Source organism: Haliotis rubra, unplaced genomic scaffold, assembly GCF_003918875.1.
Source record: "Haliotis rubra isolate DU_JTF1 unplaced genomic scaffold, ASM391887v1 Scf89, whole genome shotgun sequence".
NCBI lineage: Eukaryota > Metazoa > Mollusca > Gastropoda > Lepetellida > Haliotidae > Haliotis > Haliotis rubra.
The window spans coordinates 884,234-909,295 of record NW_025767623.1 but is presented as its reverse complement, the minus strand read 5'-3'; the positions used below and the strand labels follow the sequence as shown (position 1 = coordinate 909,295).

At 42.6% G+C, this 25,062-nt stretch overlaps 1 protein-coding gene across 1 annotated transcript in view; it reads right to left on the bottom strand.

Moving 5' to 3' along the window:
- LOC124263617 (cubilin-like) overlaps positions 1–23,159 on the bottom strand; it is a 49,173-nt gene extending 26,014 nt beyond the window's left edge. Inside the window, exons 1-7 of the mRNA XM_046698267.1 lie at positions 22,975–23,159; positions 11,585–11,669; positions 9,588–9,709; positions 9,026–9,178; positions 6,858–6,939; positions 6,326–6,447; positions 3,380–3,544 (exon numbers count right to left, since the gene is read on the bottom strand). Of these exons, the coding sequence (XP_046554223.1) occupies positions 3,380–3,544; positions 6,326–6,447; positions 6,858–6,939; positions 9,026–9,178; positions 9,588–9,709; positions 11,585–11,669; positions 22,975–23,035 (790 nt within the window). The 5' untranslated portion in view covers positions 23,036–23,159. The remainder of the gene's footprint in view (positions 1–3,379; positions 3,545–6,325; positions 6,448–6,857; positions 6,940–9,025; positions 9,179–9,587; positions 9,710–11,584; positions 11,670–22,974) is intronic.
- Positions 23,160–25,062: the final 1,903 nt, after the last annotated feature.

Sequence of the window (25,062 nt, the reverse complement as noted above, 5' to 3'; positions counted from 1 at the left end):
CAACATCGGACCCTACTATCATAGTACTGACACACCTGTCACCATCCATCCCACCCATCACTCGGACCAACATCGGACCCAACTATCATACTGACACACCTGTCACCATCCCACCCATCACTGCCAACATCGGACCCTACTATCATACTGATATACCCGTCACCAACCCACCCATCACTGCCAACATCGGACCCAACTATCATACTGATATACCTGTCACCATCCCACCCATCACTGCCAACATCGGACCCAACTATCATACTGATATACCCGTCACCAACCCACCCATCACTGCCAACATCGGACCCTACTCTCATACTGACACACCTGTCACCATCCCACCCATCACTGCCAACATCGGACCCTACTCTCATACTGACACACCTGTCACCATCCCACCCATCACTGCCAACATCGGACCCTACTATCATACTGATATACCCGTCACCAACCCACCCTAACCAACCCACCCATCACTGCCAACATGGACCTTCTAGTACTGACATCGGACCCTACTATCATACTGACACACCTGTCACCAACCCACCCATCACTGCCAACATCGGACCCTACTCTCATACTGACACACCCAAATCTGTCACCATCCCACCCATCACTGCCAACATCGGACCCTACTCTAGTACTGACACACCTGTCACCAACCCACCTTAACCAACCCACCCAGCACTGCCAACATCGGACCCAACTATCATACTGATATACCCGTCACCAACCCACCCATCACTGCCAACATCCGACCCTACTCTCATACTGACACACCTGTCACCATCCCACCCATCACTGCCAACATCGGACCCTACTCTCATACTGACCAACCCCGTCAACCAACCCACCCATCACTGCCAACATCGGACCCTACTCATACTGACACACCTGTCACCATCCACCCATCACTGCCAACATCGGACCCTACTCTCATACTGACACCTGTCACCATCCCACCCATCACTGCCAACATCGGACCCTACTATCATACTGACACACCCGTCACCATCCCACCCATTACTGCCAACATCGGACCCTACTCTCATACTGACACACCTGTCACCATCCCACCCATTACTGCCAACATCGGACCCTACTCTCATACTGACACACCTGTCACCATCCCACCCATTACTGCCAACATCGGACCCTATACTGACACACCCTGTCACCATCCCACCCATTACTGCCAACATCGGACCCTACTCTCATACTGATATACCTGTCACCATCCCACCCATCACTGCCAACATCGGACCCTACTATCATACTGATATACCCCCACCCATCACCCCGCTATTTTATCCACCCATCACTGCCAACATCGGACCCTACTCTCATACTGACACACCTGTCACCATCCCACCCATTACTGCCAACATCGGACCCTACTCTCATACTGACATACCTGTCACCATCCCACCCATTACTGCCAACATCGGACCCTACTCTCATACTGACACACCTGTCACCATCCCACCCATTACTGCCAACATCGGACCCTACTATCATACTGATATACCCGTCACCAACCCACCCATCACCGCCAACATCGGACCCTACTCATACTGCCAACATCGGACCCATACTAACATCATACTCTCATACTACCTGTCACCAACCCATCTTAACCAACCCACCTACTGTGCCAACATCGGACCCTACTATCATACTGACACACCTGTCACCATCCCACCCATCACTGCCAACATCGGACCCTACTCTCATACTGACACACCTGTCACCATCCCACCCATTACTGCCAACATCGGACCCTACTCTCATACTGACATACCATCCCTGTCACCAATCCCACCCATTACTGCCAACATCGGACCCTACTATCATACTGACATACCTGTCACCACCATCCCCACCCATCACTGCCAACATCGGACCCTACTATCATACTGATATACCGTCACCAACCCACCATAGCCAACCCACCCATCACTGCCAACATCCGACCCTACCTGTCACTGACACACCTTACCGTTAACCAACCCACCCAGCACTGCCAACATCGGACCCTACTCAAATACTGACACACCTGTCACCATTCCACTCTTAACCATCCCACCCATCACTGCCAACATCGGACCCTACTATCATACTGATATACCCGTCACCAACCCACCTTAACCAACCCACCCATCACTGCCAACATCGGACCCTACTGTCAGTACTAACGAATGTACCTGCTTTTCAATTGAGTGCTATGACATTCTCTGTTCTAAAATGACAACGTAATGAATGTATGTCTTTGAAACGAAACCACTTTGTACTTACAATGTATATTAATGCAGACTTGTTCTCGTCACTATATGGCTGGAATAATGCCGATGTGACGTAAAGCCCAACTCAACTCAACTCAACTCAACTCAACTCTCATACTGACACACCTGTCACCATCCCACCCATCACTGCCAACATCGGACCCTACTATCATACTGATATACCCGTCACCAACCCACCTTAACTAACCCACCCATCACTGCCAACATCCGACCCTACTCTCATACTGACACACCTGTCACCATTCCACCTTAACCAACCCACCCAGCACTGCCAACATCGGACCCTACTCAAATACTGACACACCTGTCACCATTCCACCTTAACCATCCCACCCATCACTGCCAACATCGGACCCTACTATCATACTGATATACCCGTCACCAACCCACCTTAACCAACCCACCCATCACTGCCAACATCGGACCCTACTGTCAGTACTAACGAATGTACCTGCTTTTCAATTGAGTGCTATGACATTCTCTGTTCTAAAATGACAACGTAATGAATGTATGTCTTTGAAACGAAACCACTTTGTACTTACAATGTATATTAATGCAGACTTGTTCTCGTCACTATATGGCTGGAATAATGCCGATGTGACGTAAAGCCCAACTCAACTCAACTCAACTCAACTCAACTCTCATACTGACACACCTGTCACCAACCCACCTTAACTAACCCACCAATCACTGCCAACATCTGACCCTACTCTCATACTGACACACCTGTCACCATCCCACCCATTACTGCCAACATCGGACCCTACTCTCATACTGACACACCTGTCACCAACCCACCTTAACTAACCCACCCATCACTGCCAACATCTGACCCTACTCTCATACTGACACACCTGTCACCAACCCACCCATCAATGCCAACATCGGACCCTACTCTCATACTGACACACCTGTCACCAACCCACCTTAACTAACCCACCCATCACTGCCAACATCGGACCCTACTATCATACTGACACACCTGTCACCAACCCACCCATCAATGCCAACATCGGACCCTACTCTCATACTGACCACCAACCCACCTATCACCGGAAGCTCTCATACTGACGTACCTGTCATTCGCATGCTGATGGCCTTCAGCATGAACTGCTTGGGCTTTGCCCCCTTGTATGTGGTGCTGATCTCAATTGTCAGGCTCTGTCCACTGCTGTCGAGGGACCAGAACGGCCGTTCACTTCCGCAGCTGTCAATCATCATAACCCTGTCATTTCCGTCACCTTCATAGAAATATATTCAAACAAATAGCAGTTAGAAACATGACCAAATATATCTGTAGGATGTGCTAGAGTGGAAGTGAGGGTGAGCTAGAGTGGAATTGAGGGTGAGCTAGAGCGGAATTGAGGGTGAGCTAGAGCGGAATTGAGGGTGAGCTAGAGCGGAATTGAGGGTGAGCTAGGGCGGAAGTGAGGGTGAGCTAGAGTGGAATTGAGGGTGAGATGGAGTGGAATTAAGGGTGAGCTAGAGCGGAAGTGACGGTTAGCTAGAGCGGAAGGTAAGGGTGTACTAGAATGAAGGTAAGGGTGAGCTAGAGTGAAATTAAGGGTGAGCTAGAGTGGAATTAAAGGTGAGCTAGAGCGGAATTGAGGGTGAGCTAGAGCGGAATTGAGGGTGAGCATGATCGGAATTGAGGGTCAGCTAGAGTTGAATTAAGGGTGAGCTAGAGAGGAAGTTAGGGTGAGCTAGAGCGGAAGTGAGGGTGTGCTAGAGCGGAATTGAGGGTGAGATACAGTGGAATTAAGGGTGAGCAAGAGTGGAATTAAGGTAGGGCTAGAGTGAAGGTAAGGGTGTACTAGAGTGAAGGTAAGGGTGAGAGAGAGTGGAAGTGAGGGTGTGCTAGAGTGGAATTGAGGGTGAGCATGATCGGAATTGAGGGTCAGCTAGAGTTGAATTAAGGGTGAGCTAGAGAGGAAGTTAGGGTGAGCTAGAGCGGAAGTGAGGGTGTGCTAGAGCGGAATTGAGGGTGAGATACAGTGGAATTAAGGGTGAGCAAGAGTGGAATTAAGGTAGGGCTAGAGTGAAGGTAAGGGTGTACTAGAGTGAAGGTAAGGGTGAGAGAGAGTGGAAGTGAGGGTGTGCTAGAGTGGAATTGAGGGTGAGTTAGAGTTGAATTAAGGGTGAGATAGAGCGGAATTAAGGGTGTGCTAGAGCGGAATTGAGAGTGAGCTAGAGTGGAATTGAGGGTGAGCTACAGCGGAATTTAGGGTGAGCTACAGCGGAATTGAGGGTGTGCTAGAGCGGAATTGAGGGTGAGATAGAGCGGAATTAAGGGTGAGCAAGAGTGGAATTAAGGTAGGGCTAGAGTGAAGGTAAGGGTGTACTAGAGTGGAATTAAGGGTGAGCTAGAGCGGAAATGAGGGTGAGCTAGAGCGGAATTGAGGGTGAGCTAGAGTGGAATTGAGGGTGAGATGGAGTAGAATTAAGGGTGAGCTAGAGCGGAAGTGAGGGTTAGCTAGAGCAGAAGGTAAGGGTGTACTAGAATGAGGGTAAGGGTGAGCTAGAGTGGAATTAAGGGTGAGCTAGAGTGGAATTGAGGGTGAGCTAGAGCGGAATTGAGGGTGAGCTAGAGTGGAATTGAGGGTGAGCTAGATTTGAATTGAGGGTGAGCTTGAACGGAATTGAGGGTCAGCTAGAGTTGAATTAAGGGTGAGCTAGAGTGGAAGTTAGGGTGAGCTAGAGCGGAAGTGAGGGTGTGCTAGAGCGGAATTGAGGGTGAGCTAGAGCGGAATTGAGGGTGAGCAAGAGTGGAAATTAGGGTAAGCTAGAGTGGAAGTGAGGGTGTGCTAGCGTGGAATTAAGGGTGAGCTAGAGCGGAAGTGAGGGTCAGCTAGAGTGGAATTAAGGATGAGCTAGTATGAAAATGGGGGTGAGCTAGAGCTGGATGGTGAGCTAGAGCGGAAGTTAGGGTGAGCTAGAGTAGAAGTTAGGGTGAGTTAGGGCGGAAGTGAGGGTGTGCTTGCGTGGAATTAAAGGTGAGCTAGAGAGGAATTGAGGGTGAGCTAGAGAGGAATTAAGGGTGGGCTAGTGCGGAATTGAGGGTAAGCTAGAGTGAAGTTAAGGGTGTGCTAGAGTGGAATTAAGGGTGAGCTAGAGTGGAATTGAGGGTGAGATAGAGTAATTGAGGGTGAGATAGAGTGGAATTGAGGGTGAGCTAGAGTGATGGTAAGGGTGTACTAGAGTGGAATTGAGGGTGTGCTAGAGTGGAATTGAGGGTGAGCTAGAGTGGAATTAAGGGTGGGCTAGAGTGGAATTGAGGGTAAGTTAGAGTGGAATTAAGGGTGAGCTAGAGCGGCAGTGAGGGTGTGCTAGAGTGGAATTAAGGGTGAGCTAGAGCGGAAGTGAGGGTCAGCTAGAGTGGAATTAAGAGTGAGCTAGTATGAAAGTGGGGGTGAGCTAGAGCGGAAGTGAGGGTGAGCTAGAGCGGGAGTTAGGGTGAGCTAGAGCGGAATTGAGGGTGAGCTAGATTGGAAGTGAGGATGAGCTAGAGTGGAATTAAGGGTGAGCTAGAGCGGAAGTGAGGGTCAGCTAGAGTGGAATTAAGAATGAGCTAGTATGAAAGTGGGGGTGAGCTAGAGCGGAATTGAGGGTGAGCTAGGGTGGAAGTGAGGGTGAGCTAGAGCAGAAGTGAGGGTTGGCTTGAGTGGAATAGGATGAGCTTGAGTGGAATTGAAGGTGAGTTAGAGTCGAGGTGTCGATGGGCTCGAGCAGAAGCGAGATTTACTTAGAGCGGAAGCGAATCTTATCCAGAGTGGAAGTTATAGGAGGCCAGAGGAGGTGAGGGGGAGCTAGAGCGGAGTTGATTGTGATCTTAAGTGGAGGCTGAACTGCAAGGTGTGCGGTTGTGCCAGAGTAAGTGTGTGTCAGCGTGTAAGTTTGCAGACTATGTATGCTGGCACTCGTGCCTCGACCTGAGAGGGTAGGTTCGAACCCCAGATTTGTCCAACCAACCTGAAAAGTGAAAGTGTAACCCAAAATATAACGTATGTCGTAGCTTTTCTTACCGTCATAAACCTTCATGGATCCAGTCCCACATGCCAGAGCTTCTGACTCCATCCAGCCAGGCAGATCCACATTGACGAATCCACTGGTGGCAGTCAGCGTGTAGTTACAAGTGCTCACAACCCTGAAACACCGGCACCGAAGTCGTTGTCAACCGTGAAAATATCCCAAAACCAAATTGAAATAAATAGACCATTCTAAATTTTAACTTCCAAATTTATAAAACAATGCCCTTTCACTTCCTCTATGAGCGTTCGACCCGGCAAGATCCGGGTTAGAATTGATCTGCAGCAACCAGTGCTTGTCGTAAGAGGCGACTAACGGGATCGGGTGGTCAGGCTCGCTGACTTGGTTGACACATGTCATCTTATCCCAACTGCGTAGATCGATGCTCATGATGTTGGTCACTGGATTGTCTGGTCCAGACTCGATTATTTACAGACTGCCGCCATATAGGTCGAATATTGCTGAGCACCGTTAAACAACAACCAATCAACCAACCATGAGGGTTCAGTAGGGCAATAATCTACTCACATGTTGCCGTTCATTGGAGGCATGGGTAGAAACACTGGATTGGTGCCAACACTGATGGTAGTTTGTGAGCAGTCCGTCGCGTCTGAAACCATATGAGATATATATATATATATATATATATATATATATATATATATAAGATATATGTGAATATTAAAAAAGTTGAGTTGATTTGAGGTGAGGTGAGGATAAACAAGGCGAGGCAGGGTGAGTTGAGTTGAGATGAGGTGAGGTGAGGCTGGGTGTGGTGAGGTGAGGGTGAGGTGGAAGAGGTGGGGTGAGGTGGGGTAAGGGTGAGGCTGGGTGGGAAGAAGGGTGAGGGTGAGGTGAGGTGCACGTGAGGGTGGAGGTGGGATGGGGTGAGGTGAGTGTGAGGTGAGGTGAGGTGAGGCTGGGTGGCGTGAGGTGAGTGTGAGGTGAGTGTGAGGGGACTGTGAGGTGAGGTGAGGCTGGGTGGCGTGAAGTGAGTTGAGGTGAGTGTGAGGTGAGGTGAGGCTGGGTGGCTTGAGGTGAGGTGAGGAGAGGTGTGTGTGAGGTGAGGTGAGGCTGCGTGGCCTGAGGTGAGGTCACAGGGGCGTGTCACGCTTAGAAGCAGCGTTAGAAAGACATATAGGTACATAGACCCTACCCTAGTAAAATCCTTTTATATAGTACTAGGGAAGGGTCTATATACCTATATGTCTTTCTAACGCTGTTTCTTAGCGTGACACGCCCCTGTGGGTGAGGTGTGGTGTGAGGTGAGGCTGGGTGGCGTGAGGTGAGGTGAGGGTGATGTCAGGTTAGGTGAGGTGAAGTTTAACGTCAAGTTCCAGATTGTTGGTATGGGTTTGTGAGAGAGTATGTGTATTTGTGTTGCGTGTGTGTATGTGTATATGTTGGTGTGTGCCGTGCGTGTCTACGTGTGTATTTATGTGTATATGTGCGTGTGTGCATGCTTGTGTGCATGCGTACATGTGTGCATGTGAGTCATTGTTACAGTTAAGCCTTATAGCATACCCCTCAGATATACCTCAGTTGGTACCCCTCAGTTTAACAAGGATACCCTGCTTCGTCCGGGACGCCAAGTTGAAGCAACGTTGGTCACAGAGAGTTCTTGGATGGGTGTCGTGTTTGGCAGTTAGACTCCTGAGAGTTTCAAGGACTTCAGTCCTCCTCCACAACGAAGCACACGTGACACATGTGGTCTCACCCTAGGTTAGTTTGTTAAAACATTACCTCTGTTCACCCAACAGTGAATGTGGACCCGGGGGCCATTAACCTTCTAGTAATAATGTCGTAGCGCTTTGAGCATGCACAAATTCACTTGAAATTGATTCAGATACTTACATTTGAGTCCAAACAGATTGAACATTTTCTTTACTGGTTAGAATTAGCATTTCCATGCTAATTAAGGCATACATATTTTAGGTCCTTGTAATGTGCGAAATAGTTTCCAAATGAAAATAGTTTTATTTATCAACTGAAGGAACGTGCTCAAACATGGAACACTGCCTCAAACTCAGCATATCTAGCTCATTTCAAGACTTTAGATACATCCCCTCTACAGCCAGAATTCTATATAAAGCATGTTGAAGATAAAACCTCCGACGAGTACTATGTAAATTTAGAATATCTCTACACGATTTTAAAGTAAATATTGCAAGGAAGAGTAAAAATGATGAAAATGGTAATAATATTTGTACAAATTGTAATGATTACAGCTTTGGGAATGAATTTCATGTCTTGTTCGCTTGTTCAAAGTATTCCAGTTTACGAATGAAGTTGCCATGTCCATATCAAATTAAGAATATGTATAAAATGACAAACCCGCTAAACTAAAAATAATGTAAATTCCCTTAAATCCGTTACAATATTGCTGCAACATGTTTTTCGTTTAAGATCCTTCACGTGATTATATATATTGATTATCTATACTTCAGATAACTGTACTCTAGGCCATGTGGCTATTCTACTGAACAAAAAGTTTGATTGATTGAATAGTTTCCAAATTTTGCAAGCCAGTCCGGCTTGCTATGCCTGAAAGTTACTAGCCCACAAAATAATTCACTTTAATCACCACAATGCGGAAACTATGCAAATAATAAAATGATATTATCATATAGTTGGAATATTGCTGAGTGCGGCGTAAAACTAAATTCACTCACTCACTCACATACCAAGCTACTTACACTGTGGTGCTGACCATATCTTCAGGTAGAAGCCCTTGTCCTCCCGCATGCCGTCCGAAGTGAAGAGGATGTACATTGTCACCCCTGTCGACTGCAACATCACCTTCTGCTCGCCACACGTGGTCTTAAGTACTGTAGCAGTTGTGCTCTGGCCTTTAAAATAGAGTCCATTAATTGAACACAGACCTACATTAATGGCAGCTCACATGTCTTGTCCTTTTCACCCGTTGGTATTCTGGGTTCGAACTAATCCTCACACTGGGTATTCTGGTGCCAATTCGGATATTTACATGTTGCCGCCACACTGCTTGGTTATAGTGGAGCGCAACCTCACCAATCAGGCAATAACTCACCAAGTCACCCACTCACTCACCCATCAATTCACTCACTCACAAACTCTTTAATCGACCCACCAATCCACTCACTCATTCTCAAACTCTCTCGTCTTTTAACCAATCCAATCAGTCACTCACAAACCCTTTAATCTACCCACCAAACCACTCACACTCACTAATCCATCCATCAACCCGCTCACTCACTCACTCTGCACCAAATCTCATACCATCATAAAACATGATCTTGTCCGAGCAGGATCCGTCGTCGTGGAGGTCCACGTCTACGCTCATGACGTGAACTACCTGGTTAGCAGTTGAAGCGGTTATTGTCCATGAACAGGTTTCATTACTGAAAAAAAATATGTTTCAAAAATAGAATTTAAACGTGAGAGCTACATATTAACTGTCTCTCTCGACAGGGGAGTGTGGAACATTTTAGATACCTCACACCGCTGTATGACGGGCTAGATTTCTGACGGATGGTCTAAAATTACAGCTTGCCAGCCCGATTATCTGGTAAAAAAATTAGAGGACATGATCCATACATCTGAGTAAATTCACCATATCTTAAAATCTATTTTTCAAATTGAGTGAGTGAGTGAGTTTAGTTTTACGTCGCACTCAGCAATATTCCAGCTATATAGCGGAGGTCTGTAAATAATCGAGTCTGGACCAGACAATCCAGTGACCAACAGCATGAGCATCGATCAACGCAACTGGGAACCGATGACATGTATCAACCAAGACAGTGAGCCTGACCACCCAATCCCGTTAGTCGCCTCTTACGACAAGCATGGGTTAATGAAGATCAATATTCTAAGCCAGATCTTCACGGGTCATCAATATTTTGAAGCTACAGTATACTTAAACAGTTACAGAGATCATACGCTTGGGGTGTCTGTAGATTTGGTTTGGGTTGCTGAAGGTTAATTTTAACCCGGACCTTCACGGGTCTTCAAATTGAGCGTTAGGTTTAGACTTGACATTAGTTCGCATTTACTGTTTGAACATTGAACTGTCGTATAACAAACTCAAAGTACTGCGCTGACATATTATCACTGAAACACTGTACTTGTGTACAATGAAACTATTTGTACTGTACTGTGTACTACCGAGGTAAAATCTGTAAACATTTAACACTTCATATACATGCTTAGTTTTTGACCGTTTTTTACATATGTGAACAGCATGTTATTTGACAATGAGATCAAAGAAACACTGTACTTGCATTCTAAGAAGCTACCTATACTGTACTGTACTACTGAGGTAAAGTCTGTAAACATAATTCTGGGAATAAAAACATGAAAAAAATAAAAATAATAAAATAAAATAAATAAATTTAAATAAATAAATAAATAAATAAATAAATAAATAAATAAATAAATAAATAAATAAATAAATAAATAAATAAATAAATAAATAAATAAATAAATAAATAAATAAAAATAAAATAAAAAAAATTAAAAATATTATCACTGAAACAGCGACACTCATCGATGCGTGGAGTTCTGCAAACTAGGAGTCGGATTTTGTTAAAAATGACTGTTGTGAATAGACTGTTAGACAAAAAACAAATCTCAAGTTCATTGAATCATTCATTGTAACTAAAAGTTGAATTATTTTCTTTGGATTGTTTGGTCTGGTTAAATCCATTTGGGGCTGATGTCTGGCTTGATTTTAGGGTTATTTCACACACTGCCTCAAATATCAAATGGTTTACCTTCTTCAATAACGCTCCGGGTTGTTTTGACAAAACAAAGTATTTACCATTAGTATAAAGGATTTCTCGTCCCGAAAAAGTATCATTAATCACCTACCACAAAGCTAGGTCACGCTTTGGGTAATAAGACAATGTGTGGGATTTGCCTTCTTCAACGGTCGTTGAAGAAAAAAAATTAAGTTTCATTCCAAAACGATCTAAGTAGGACAGGTTACAGGATTTGCCTTCCGTAATGCTCTGGGTAGTTGGGTAATATTAAGGATTCACTTTGGTAAGAGTTCCTCCCGTTCCCCCATCCCAAATAATATCTATAAATTAATATATACTAAATTTATTAACAAATCTAAATACAACAATTACTAGAGAACTCACAAAAATGACTAAAAGCTCAAAATGTAAGTTAGGGTTAGGTTTAGAGTTAGGTTTAGGGTTGGGGGAACAGAAGGAACTCTTTCCTTACCTTCTATAATGATCTAGGATATTTGGGCAATATAAAGGATTTACCTTCCATAACGCTGTGGGAAGTTGGGAGACCCTATAGACTGCTGTGTTTCTGTTGCTGTGAGGTTCACTGGTGTACATGCTGCGTCTGCAAGATGAAATTATTGTTAAGAACATCAACCATCATTTCCTTCAATCAAAGTTTGTCGTTTGTTTCTTGGTGTCCTCTCATTCTGTCTACACTTTTATTATGTGTGTAGGCACAATGAGATATACGTAGGCACAATGAGATATACGTAGGCAGAATGAGAATAAACCTGTTTCTTTGAGTTGTCTCCCCAAACCCCTACAGCCCATAACCCCTACAGCCCAGTACCCCTACATCCCATAACCCCTACAGCCCATAACCCCTACAGCCCATAACCCCTACAGCCCATAACCCCTACAGCCCATAACCGCTACAGCCCAGTACCCCTACAGCCCATAACCCCTACAGCCCAGTACCCCTACAGCCCAGTACCCCTACATCCCATAACCCCTACAGACCATAACCCCTACAGACCATAACCCAGGTATGATATTTAATGAAGTCGATTAATGTTAAAATATTTTTGTTATCATCCATAAAAAAACATTCTCTCAAACTCTAAGTTAGGTTTATTGCTTATTAAAATCATTCTCTCAATTGCAAAGTGTTTGGGCTGGTCCATTTGTATGAAATAGGTAACAGGCAGGAAATTAGCAGTGCACTGGACCATGAGCTTTGTTGTTATAAGCTGTAGGGGTTATGGGAGGTTATTTAACGCCTCGTTCAGCAATATTCCTGTTTTTGGGCGGTGGTCTGTTAATAATCAAGTCTGGATCAAATAATCCAATGATCTACAGCAAGAGCATCGATCTAGGCAATTATTAATTCGCTCTAGGTTTAAATTCGGGTTAGTTTTGGTTTTGGTATAACATTAGAGATATTTTATGGTATTTCAGATATAGTCTTGGTTGTTTGGTTACGATATACATTGCAGTATATATATTTAAGGCTATTTGAGATGATAGAGATAATAAAAAGTAATCGTATACCTTTCTTTGTGTTTGTTTACTTATATTTACATATACTGAGGAAAACAACTAACGGAACACGATAAGGAACAAACGTTCCTGTATTCTTTCCAGTTTTTTTTCCCAAGAGCTGTATCATTGGCTGCCTAAACATACACACCGGAACACTGTGATGAAGTGGTGTTCCCTTATTTGTTTCCCTCAGTATATATATATTTTTTTAACGACACTGCCAAGTCCGATAACCAGCAATGACTTCACGTATACAGCGCTGGTTTCTATGACGTTGTTGCTATGATACATGATCCGTGCCCTACAAAGTTGGAGCTGTTACTGTTGTCACAGGTTGAATCACACAGAGTTGTTTACACAATGGCAGTGTACAGGCAGAATTACCACGCGGCAGACATGGGTGTGCATGTATTGAAGAGGTTATAGCCGGTTTATGAGACATAAAAGAAGCGTTATGAGCTGGGGCTGATACACGATATTCCCTATACCGACACCTGGTGGGTAGAACGCAATTCCTCTGACTAGATATCAGTAACGGTGAAGTGGAGGTGCTGTATTCTATTGCAACAGTCACTGCATAATCTCAACAATGTTACAATACCCTGAAATAGTGACGTGCATACCAGTGTTACCATTTAATGTCAACAATGTTGCGGTGAATATGCAATATTCTCCATATAACACCTGATGACGTGCATACCAGTGCAAACACTGTTGCAATATAGGTGCAATTGTGGTACATATGCAATATATTCTCTATCCAACACCTGATGACGTGCACCCTAGTGTCACTACTTGTTATCAACACTGTAAGAGAAGAGATGCAATATTCTCTATCCAACATGTGATGACGTGCATCCTAGTGTCACTACTTGTTATCAACACTGTTGGAGAAGAGATGCAATATTCTCTATCCAATCCCATGACTGATGACGTGCATCCTCGTGTCACTACTTGTTATCAACACTGTTAGAGAAGAGATGCAATATTCTCTATCAAACACCTGATGACGTGTATCATAGTGTCACTACTTGTTATCAACACTGTTGCAGGAGGGATGCAATTCTCAATACAACGCCTGGTAACATATATCACAATAAAGTTGCAACACTTACTTTGATTAAAATGTTTTATAACACACTAGGTAAACTATATTGTGACATGCAACGTAACAGCGTGACCATGTCTGTGCTTTTTATATAATACATACGACTTCCAGTTGCACTATGGGTTTTTTTTGGTCATAAGCTTTGCATAATGTGACACATGCAGCGTGACATGTGACGTGACTGTGTGTCCTAGTATCTAGATAGGGTGACGCATTGTGAAGCGCTGCTCCTCCTTAAACTGGTGGGGATGTCATTGTCAGCCGTTGCTGTCCATGGAGGAGGCTACGTCCCTACGCCGCAGAGCACAACGAACGATCACGATGCAAAAGCACATGTCAGTACGAACAGACGTACTCCCGTATGTAGAACATGTTTTGTGTGGAAAACGTATGCTGATGCGATACTGACGTATTGAACGTACTTCAAATATGTAATTTTGAAACGTATTACGCTGAGTGAATTTTTACAACAAACGTCAGTTGTACGCAAGATATAACACGTGTGTACAACAAACATCACGCCATATAGCTGGAATATTGCTGAGTGCGGCGTAAAACTCACTCACTCACTCACTCAAACATCAGTTGTACACAAGAAACATCACGTGTGTACAACAAACATCAGTTGTACACAAGAAACATCACGTGTGTACAACAATCATCAGTTGTATAGAAGCAGCATCACGTGTGTACAACAACTATCAGGTACACACAAGAAATATGGCGTGTGTACAACAGCAATGTGTACGACGACCTCAAGGTGCGTGCAACTGATACCATGAATCTAAAAAATGCAATGTCACTGTGATTCTATACGGTTTCGTCATAGCGACTTAGCTCAAAAATAGAAACATTTTCAGCACGTCTCGCCCAGCATTGTAGAGCCACACAAGCACGCATCATACACAATGGCGACTGAGGTGGCCAACCGTGACTGTCCCATTGACACAGCACCCCTATACATAGATCTCATCTGGGGTAACCGGTTCAGCTTTTATCCTCTGTGTTAAACTAGGACCAGCTCTTTATACTTCTTCAAGTATATCGAGGTTTTAGTCTCCCAGAAGGATTCAATGAAGCCTGCAAGTTCAGATTTGATTGTGTGTTTGTGGGTAGGATGTGACGGTGTGTGTTAGTTGTGTAAATGTTTTCACTGAATGTTTATGAGGTATAGGAGGTCACTGTTAACACCTGACTGAGGTGTGTTGACATCAGGATTCATCATCCAAAACTGTGTTCCACAGGAGATATTGCTTGTGTGAGATCCAACGATATCTCAAAGCACATATCGTTTTGACAGTAGATTTGTACAAAGCCCTGGCGTCATCAAATACATGACTCACAATGCTATGACGTCAAATACCTGATGACGTCACAATGCTATGACATCGCTGCACTTCAAGTCTAATGACAGCACCGTGTTCAGAGACGTACAGTTTTCATTGAAAACTAATGGTGATTTTTGATGATAAATAGAATCTCATCCTCGTGTCTCCTGATATCAAATATATCAACACTCGTTGATAAAAGTAAAAAGCCTCGGATATTTGTAACTTTATCAACTTGTGGTGATATATTTGATAGCAAAACACGCTCGGATGAGATTCTTATATATCTACCGGGTACCCACTTATACAGGCATCCTGTCCGTAAACAGAGGGCTATAGTCTTCAACATACTATTTCGCGGGTGATATATAATTAATAGCATGGTGTTTGGATGGTGTAGTTCATATCACGCAATGTGATGAGCATTTTTTTCATACCATGATATAGTTCATGGCATACCATATGTTGGTAGATACAGTTTGTAACACGCAATGTGGTGAATAAATAGTAGTACATGGCATACCACGTGTTGGGAGATATAGTTTACAACATACATGTACCATGTGTTGGGAGATATATAGTTATAGTTATAACATTCCACGTATTGGTGGTATATTTTATATCAGACCATGTGTGAGCGGACATACAGTATAAGTATATAACATCCAATGTGTAGGAGACATAGTTTATAACATACCACGTGGTCGGGGTGTATTTTATAACCTACCACATATTTGGTTATAACATACCATGTGTTGGGAGATATATAGTTTGTGTTTATAACATAACCGTATTTGGTGGTATATTTTAAATCAGACCATTTGTGAGCGGATATATAGTATATAACATCAAATGTGTAGGAGATATAGTAGATAACATCCAATGTGTAGGAGATTTTATTTATAACATACCGCGTGGCCGGGAGGTATTTTATAACCTATCATATATTTGGTATCATAGCTAATATCAGGTCATGTGTCCAGGATATAGTTTATAACACCTTATATGGGTAGCATGGCTTATATCATTCAATGTGTCGGCGATATAGCCTCGATGAAACCTACCTCTGTCTGTTCGCTACATACAACCTTCCGGAGAGGTCCTTATATAAACATGAAAACAACTCCACAGGTTTAATGTTTGTCTATACTGAGAGGTCATGCATGTTTGACTCGGATTTGACACGGGATACTGATCATATATGCCTCTGTCTCATTGTAAGCCTGATTTATGCAGCAGAGCTGAACAGGCATCCTCAAAGGATAAAACTGGGTGGGGGTAGCCTTGTGGTTAAAGTGTTCGCTCGTCACGCCAAAGACCCGGGTTCATTTCCCAACATGGGTACAATGTGTGACGCTCATTTCTGGTGTCCCCCGTGATATTTCGGGAATATTGCTCCAAGCGGCGTAAAACTAATCTCACCCACTCACTCATTTTAATCTTTAAATATTAATTATAGTAATAATAATAATGCCTGTTCGAACTCAGGAATCTGTGCAAGGGGACACAAATGGCCAACGATCCGAGGACAATGCCCCGCAGCTATACACATAGATGTTGGTGTCACGTCATTATACATGTACCAGGAGCTACATGTTCATCAAAGCGCCCCGACCAGGTATGTTCATTCATGCATGAAATGTGACATCAAGGTAGTTGCGATGTGTGTGTTGTTGGTATGGGGGCAGGGATCCACATAATGTGCGACGTGCTGGGGTTCAGGTGTCAATACACTGTAGTAAGACCCGGTGGATTATTGAACTCCCCGGTGAAGGGGGCGAACTGTTATGATTTTTAACACGGTCTTGTTCTTGTGACTTTGGGAAAGGGGATTGTTAATTAAGGCAACAATGTCCACAGCGAAGGCCGTGATAGCAACAATGTTTGCGTGTTCTTGGACAGATTAGGTCCCCAATACCCAATTCTTGTCTCCCCTGGGAGAATAGAGCATTAATGCTTATCTCCCTTGGGTGTTCCAGGACACAATACGTGCCTAGTGCCCCAATGCTTGTTCCCCGGGGTGATCCAGGACACAATAGGTCCCTGGTACCCCAATGCTTGTCTCCCCTGGGTGATCCAGGACACAGTAGGTCCCCGGTACCCCAATGCTTGTCTCCCCTGGGCGATCCAGGACACAATAGGTCCCCAGTACCCCAATGCTTGTCTCCCCTGGGTGATCCAGGACACAATAGGTCCCCAGTACCCCAATGCTTGTACCCTCTGGGTGATCCAGGACACAATAGGTCCCCGGTACCCCAATGCTTGTCTCCCCTGGGTGATCCAGGACACAATAGGTCCCCAGTACCCCAATTCTTGTCCCCTCTGGGTGATCCAGGACACAATAGGTCCCCAGTCACCCCAATGCTTGTCCCCTCTGGGTGATCCAGGACACAATAGGTCCCCAGTACCCCAATGCTTGTCTCCCCTGGATGTTCCAGGACATGTTAGTTCAGAGTGTCCCACAAAAGATTTCTAATGGAAATAATGGGTAAGAACAAATTCCTTGTACCCTATTAATTCTGAGGCGATGAAGGCTATGAAGGGAAGTGAGTATTACATAACTAAATCTACATCATCACAACCTCTGATTGAAAGCCAGTTCGAGGCACCACGACCTGAAAGTACAACGACACGCAACGACGTGACTGTATGACGACCCGGCGTATTGAGCAACCGGTTACGACATACAGTTGTGACCCCGAATCCCCACGGGCAACGTTCATGTTACACATCCGTGACCCGGCTTTCGCAAGGCAGGACAAGATCAAGGAACAGTCACGTTTTGACAGCGTGACCGACAGCCTGACTGAGTGTATATACACACTTGTATGGAGGCTGAGGTGGGGCATTGCTTTTGTCGACTTCAGTAGCAGCCGCGAGAAAGCCAGCTCAAGAGACGAAAAAGCGAGATCAAGAGACTTGTAAGAAATACACAAAACGTGATGGTGAGATCAAGAGACGACGAGAAAGCAATGAAACATGACGAGAAAGCAATAACACAAAACGAGAAGGTGAGATCAAGAGACGAGAAAGCAATAACACAAGGTGAGAAGGCGAGATAAAGAGACGAAAAAATAATGACACAAGACGAGAAAGCAATAACACACCACGAGAAAGCAATAACACAAGGCGAGAAGGTGAGATCAAGAGACGAAAAAGAAAAGACACAAGACGAGAAAGCAATAACACAAGACGAGAAAGCGATAACACACGATGAGAAAGCAATAACACAAGACGAGAAAGCAATAACACAAGACGAGAAGGTGAGATCAAGAAACGAGAAAGCGATAACACAAGACGATAAGGTGAGATCAAGAGACGCAAAAGCAATGACACAAGATGAGAAGTGATAGCAAGAGTGAGTGAGTGAGTGAGTTTAGTTTTACGCCGCACTCAGCAATATTCCAGCTATATGGCGGCGGTCTGTAAATAATCGAGTCTGGACCAGACAATCCAGTGATCAACAGCATGAGCATCGATCTGCGCAACTGGGAACCGATGACATGTGTCAACCAAGTCAGCGAAACTGACCACCCGATCCCGTTAGTCGCCTCTTACGACAAGATAGTCGCCTTTTTATGGCAAGCACATGGGTTGCTGAAGACCTATTCTACCCCGGATAGCAAGAGACAGACGAGACAACAATAACACACGACCAGAACGCAATAACACAAGGTGAGAAAGCAATAAAACAAGACGAGAAAGCAATAACACAAGACGAGAAGGTGAGATCAAGAGACGAGAAAGCAATAACAGAAGATGGGAAAGCAATGACACAAGACGAGAAAGCAATAACACAAGACGAGAAGGTGAGAACAAGAGACGAGAAAGCGATAACACAAGACGATTAAGGTGAGATCAAGATACGAAAAAGCAATGATACAAGATGAGAAAGCGAGAGCAAGAGACGAGAAAGCAAAAACACACGTCGAGAAAGCAATAACACAAGACGAGGATGCAATAACACAAGACGAGAAAGCGATTGCAAGAGACGAGAATGCAAAATAGTAAAGAGATGAAAAGGCGACAGAAGGAGAGGGGAAGGCGATTGTCCGCTTTATCGCTTTTCGCTTTCTCAGGACGACCTCTCTCAGACCTTTGACCTTTCTCAGCAACCATAGTGGTAGGATGTATCTTTTGATTCCACAAAATACCTTTACACAATACCCAGCGTACAATAGGAATATCCAGGACACATGATCAAATCCACAGTACCATAGTACCATAGCAAATCGACATAACACACTAGCATAATACCCAGTGCCGAAATACACATACCGAGTACACAGTACCCAATTACCAGCGCACGGTACACAATGCCCAATACACAATACACGATCTCAAGAACACAGTGCCTAGTACACAAGGCACTGACTGCGTAACTGCGAACAATTTGTGACATGACTAACTGTCATGTCACGTCGGCATGCGTGTGAACCAGAAAGCCTCGGCTACATACAACAGCTCTGCTCCTCTGAAAGCTGTCAATTATGTATAACGAGAGAACATGGGCTGTACAACGAGAACGAGTATATCTGTACATAACGATAAAACGGGTATATCTGTATATAACGAGAGAACGGGTATATCTGTATATAACGAGAGAACAGATATATCTGTATATAACAAGAGAACATGTATATCTGTATATAAAGACAAAAAACGAGTATATCCGTATATAACGATAGAACATGTATATCTGTATATAAAGAGAAAACGAGTATATCTGTATATAACGAGAAAACGAGTATATCTGTATATACCGAGGGAACGAGTATATCTGTATATAACAATGGAACATGTATATCTGTATATAACATGTATATCTGTGTATAACGAGAGAACGAGTATATCTGTATATAACGAGAGAACGGGTATACTGACTGACTGACTGAGTTTAGTTTTACGCCGCTTTTAGCAATATTCCAGCAATATCACGGCGGGGGACACCAGAAATGGGCTTAACACATTGTGCCCATGTGGGGAATCGAACCCGGGTCTTCGGCGTGACGAGCCAACGCTTTAACCACTAGGCTACCCCACCGCCCCGGGTATATCTGTATATAACGAGAAACGAGTATATCTGTGTATACCGAGAGAACGAGTATATATGTATATAACAATAGAACATCTATATATGTATAACGAGAGAACGAGTATATCTGTATATAGCGAGAGAACGGGTATATCTGTATATAGCGAGAGAACGAGTATATCTGTATATAGCGAGAGAACGAGTATATCTGTATATAACGATAGAACATGTATATCTGTATATAACATGTATATCTGTGTATAACGAGAGAACGAGTATATCTGTATATAACGATAGAACATGTATATCTGTATATAACATGTATATCTGTGTATAACGAGAGAACGAGTATATCTGTATATAACGATAGAACATGTATATCTGTATATAACATGTATATCTGTGTATAACGAGAGAACGAGTATATCTGTATATAACGATAGAAATGTATATCTGTATATAACATGTATATCTGTGTATAACATGTATATCTGTGTATAACGAGAGAACGAGTATATCTGTATGTAACGATAGAACATGTATATCTGTACATAACATGTATATCTGTGTATAACGAGAGAACGAGTATATCTGTATATAACGATAGAACATGTATATCTGTATATAACATGTATATCTGTGTATAACGAGAGAACGAGTATATCTGTATATAACGATAGAACATGTATATCTGTATATAACATGTATATCTGTGTATAACGAGAGAACGAGTATATCTGTATATAACGATAGAACATGTATATCTGTATATAACATGTATATCTGTGTATAACATGTATATCTGTGTATAACGAGAGAACGAGTATATCTGTATATAACGATAGAACGAGTATATCTGTATATAACGATAGAACATGTATATCTGTATATAACATGTATATCTGTGTATAACGAGAGAACGGGTATATATCTGTATATAACGATTGAACATGTATATCGGTATATAGCGATAGAACATGTATATCTGTATATAACATGCGTATCTGTGTATAACGAGAGAACGAGTATATCTGTATATAACGATAGAACGAGTTTATCTGTATATAACGATGGAACATGTATATCTGTATATAACATGTATATCTGTGTATAACGAGAGAACGGGTATATCTGTATATAACAATAGAAGATGTATATCGGTATATAGCGATAGAACATGTATATCGGTATATAACATGCGTATCTGTGTATAACGAGAGAACGAGTATATCTGTATATAACAATAGAACATGTATATCTGTATATAACATGTATATATCTGTGTATAACGAGAGAACGAGTATATCTGTATATAACGATAGAACGTGTATATCTGTATATAACATGTATATCTGTGTATAACATGTATATCTGTGTATAACGAGAGAACGAGTATATCTGTATATAACAATAGAACATGTATATCTGTATATAACATGTATATCTGTGTATAACGAGAGAACGAGTATATCTGTAAATAACAATAGAACATGTACATCTGTGTATAACGAGAGAACGGGTATATCTGTATAGAACGATAGAACATGTACATCTGTGTATAACGAGAGAACGGGTATATCTGTATATAACGATAGAACATGTACATCTGTATATAACGAGAGAACGGGTATATCTGTATAGAACGATAGAACATGTACATCTGTATATAACGAGAGAACGGGTATATCTGTATAGAACGATAGAACATGTACATCTGTGTATAACGAGAGAACGGGTATATCTGTATATAACGATAGAACAGGTATATCTGTATACAGAGGCTGTATAACGATAGAACGGGTATATCCGTATATAACGAGAAAACGAGAATATTAGTATACACACCCGTCAATTTAATCAACACATTGACGTGGTAACGATTCAACAAATAATTCGTAATGTTACGAGCTATCGTAACTATATAGTTTATCATAGGCTTACGAATGTCGTAGTGCTACGAACGCTTTGTGGATCTTCCTGATGTTTCAATTTGAGATGCCATAGTGATCAGGTATTATTAGCCATTTTAACATAATCACCAGGTGTGATTGTTCTGTGTAACATAGCTAGTGTGTGTTATGCTCCTGTATAATATAGGGACCAGGTAACGTCGTTCTATATAACAAAGGCGTAAGTTGTTATCGTTCTATCGATACGGAAAAGAGGAGTAAAACCCAACTCACTCACTCACTCACTCTATCGATATGGTCAGCACCAGCATGTGAGTACCTTGGTCTGTAATGAGTGAGTGAGTGAGTTTAGTTTTACGCCACACTCAGCAATATTCCAGCTATATGGCGGCGGTCTGTAAATAATCGAGTCTGGACCAGACAATCCAGTGGTCAACAACATGAGCATCCATCTACGCAACTGGGATACGATGACATGTGTCAACCAAGCCAGCGAGCCTTACCACCCGATCCCGTTAGTCGCCTCTTACGACAAGCATGAGTTACTGAAGATTAATTCTAACCCGGATCTTCACGGGTCTGTATGACATATATACACTTTTATTCCTCCATAGGAGAGTACATAGAAATGCGATAATTCGCATAGTCTTCGGTGTTATCGCTATGCATCATTAAGAGATGAGGTGTTATCAATCGGTAAAATATAGAGAAAATATTTTATCATTCTGAATCACGTATTATCTTATAATCTCTGTGGTCAGATGGATTAAAGGTTATCTTTCCACATTAACACACTAGTGTTCTGATTTATCGTATACTCGTGGCTGACAAACCCGAGAGCCAGTCTCACTCCAACAACAAGCCGACGTCGCCTGCATTAAACCGTTCAGAGAACAGGTCATGGCAGTCGTAGTCTCTGCCACACCCCGTTTCACAAGCATCCGCGAACCAGTCCCCAAAATACAAACAAGTAATCAAACATAACCATAACATAAGTTTCTCACCTGTATAATGCAGCTGGACGCTAATCAACATCAGGGCACAGGTGAGAGTAAAGGACGCCATGGTGTATAATGGTGAAGTCTACCTGCTCTAGACAAGTTTACTTTGCAACCGGAATACCTCAACTCCTCTAATCCGTCGTCAAACGAGAACAGTCGAGGTGTTCCGACTGACGGGCGACACGGTTGAGCGGCTCACATTGTTTGTTGTGTTGTCTACTCTCGAACCTGACCCTGACTAGCGCGTGAAGGGGGCGGCGGTGACTGAATGAATGGTTGAATACTGTGCTTCACAGTGCGGTACAGACTACATGTTGGCCGGGGAAACGTGAGGTGTATATAAGTAGGGCACAGTCATGGACGCTCAATACACCCACTGGTCATTACTGACAGCACTTTCTGCAGGAGTAGTATAACGTTTCCACTGTGTGTCACCTGTATAAAAGTTCGGTACAATATTTCCACTGTGTGTCACCTGTATAAAAGTTCGGTACAATATTTCCACTGTGTGTCACCTGTATAAAAGTTCGGTACAATATTTCCACTGTGTGTCACCTGTATAAAAGTACAATATTTGCACTGTTTGTCATCTGTGCAGAGATTGAATATCACCTGTGTTATGATTTGGTATAAAGTTTGCATTGTTTTATACCTGTGAAGAGATTCAGTACACAGTTTGCATTGTTTTACACCTGTGAAGAGATTCATAATACAGTTTGCATTGTTTTACACCGGTTTAGAGATTTAGAATAAAGTTTGCATTGTTTTACACCTGTGTAGAGATTCAGTATAACGCTTGCATCGTCATACACCCGTGTAGAAATTCAGAATATAGTTTGCATTGTTTTACACCGGTTTAGAGATTTAGAATAAAGTTTACATTGTTTTACACCTGTGTAGACATTCAGTATAACGTTTGCATCGTCATACACCCGTGTAGAAATTCAGAATATAGTTTGCATTGTTTTACACCGGTTTAGAGATTTAGAATACAGTTTGCATTGTTTTACACCTGTGTAGACATTCAGTATAACGTTTGCATCGTCATACACCCGTGTAGAGATTCAGAATATAGTTTGCATTGTTTTACACCGGTTTAGAGATTTAGAATACAGTTTGCATTGTTTTACACCTGTGTAGACATTCAGAATATAGTTTGCATTGTTTTACACCGGTTTAGAGATTCAGAATATAGTTTGCATTGTTTTACACCGGTTTAGAGATTTAGAATACAGTTTGCATTGTTTTACACCTGTGTAGACATTCAGTATAACGTTTGCATCGTCATACACCCGTGTAGAGATTCAGAATATAGTTTGCATTGTTTTACACCGGTTTAGAGATTTAGAATACAGTTTGCATTGTTTTACACCTGTGTAGACATTCAGAATATAGTTTGCATTGTTTTACACCGGTTTAGAGATTCAGAATATAGTTTGCATTGTTTTACACCGGTTTAGAGATTTAGAATACAGTTTGCATTGTTTTACACCTGTGTAGACATTCAGAATATAGTTTGCATTGTTTTACACCGGTTTAGAGATTTAGAATACAGTTTGCATTGTTTTACACCTGTGTAGACATTCAGTATAACGTTTGCATCGTCATACACCCGTGTAGAGATTCAGAATATAGTTTGCATTGTTTTACACCGGTTTAGAGATTTAGAATACAGTTTGCATTGTTTTACACCTGTGTAGACATTCAGAATATAGTTTGCATTGTTTTACACCGGTTTAGAGATTCAGAATATAGTTTGCATTGTTTTACACCGGTTTAGAGATTTAGAATACAGTTTGCATTGTTTTACACCGGTTTAGAGATTCAGAATATAGTTTGCATTGTTTTACACCGGTTTAGAGATTTAGAATACAGTTTGCATTGTTTTACACATTTGTCGACATTCAGAATATAGTTTGCATTGTTTTACACCGGTTTAGAGATTTAGAATACAGTTTGCATTGTTTTACACCTGTGTAGACATTCAGAATATAGTTTGCATTGTTTTACACCGGTTTAGAGATTCAGAATATAGTTTGCATTGTTTTACACCGGTTTAGAGATTTAGAATACAGTTTGCATTGTTTTACA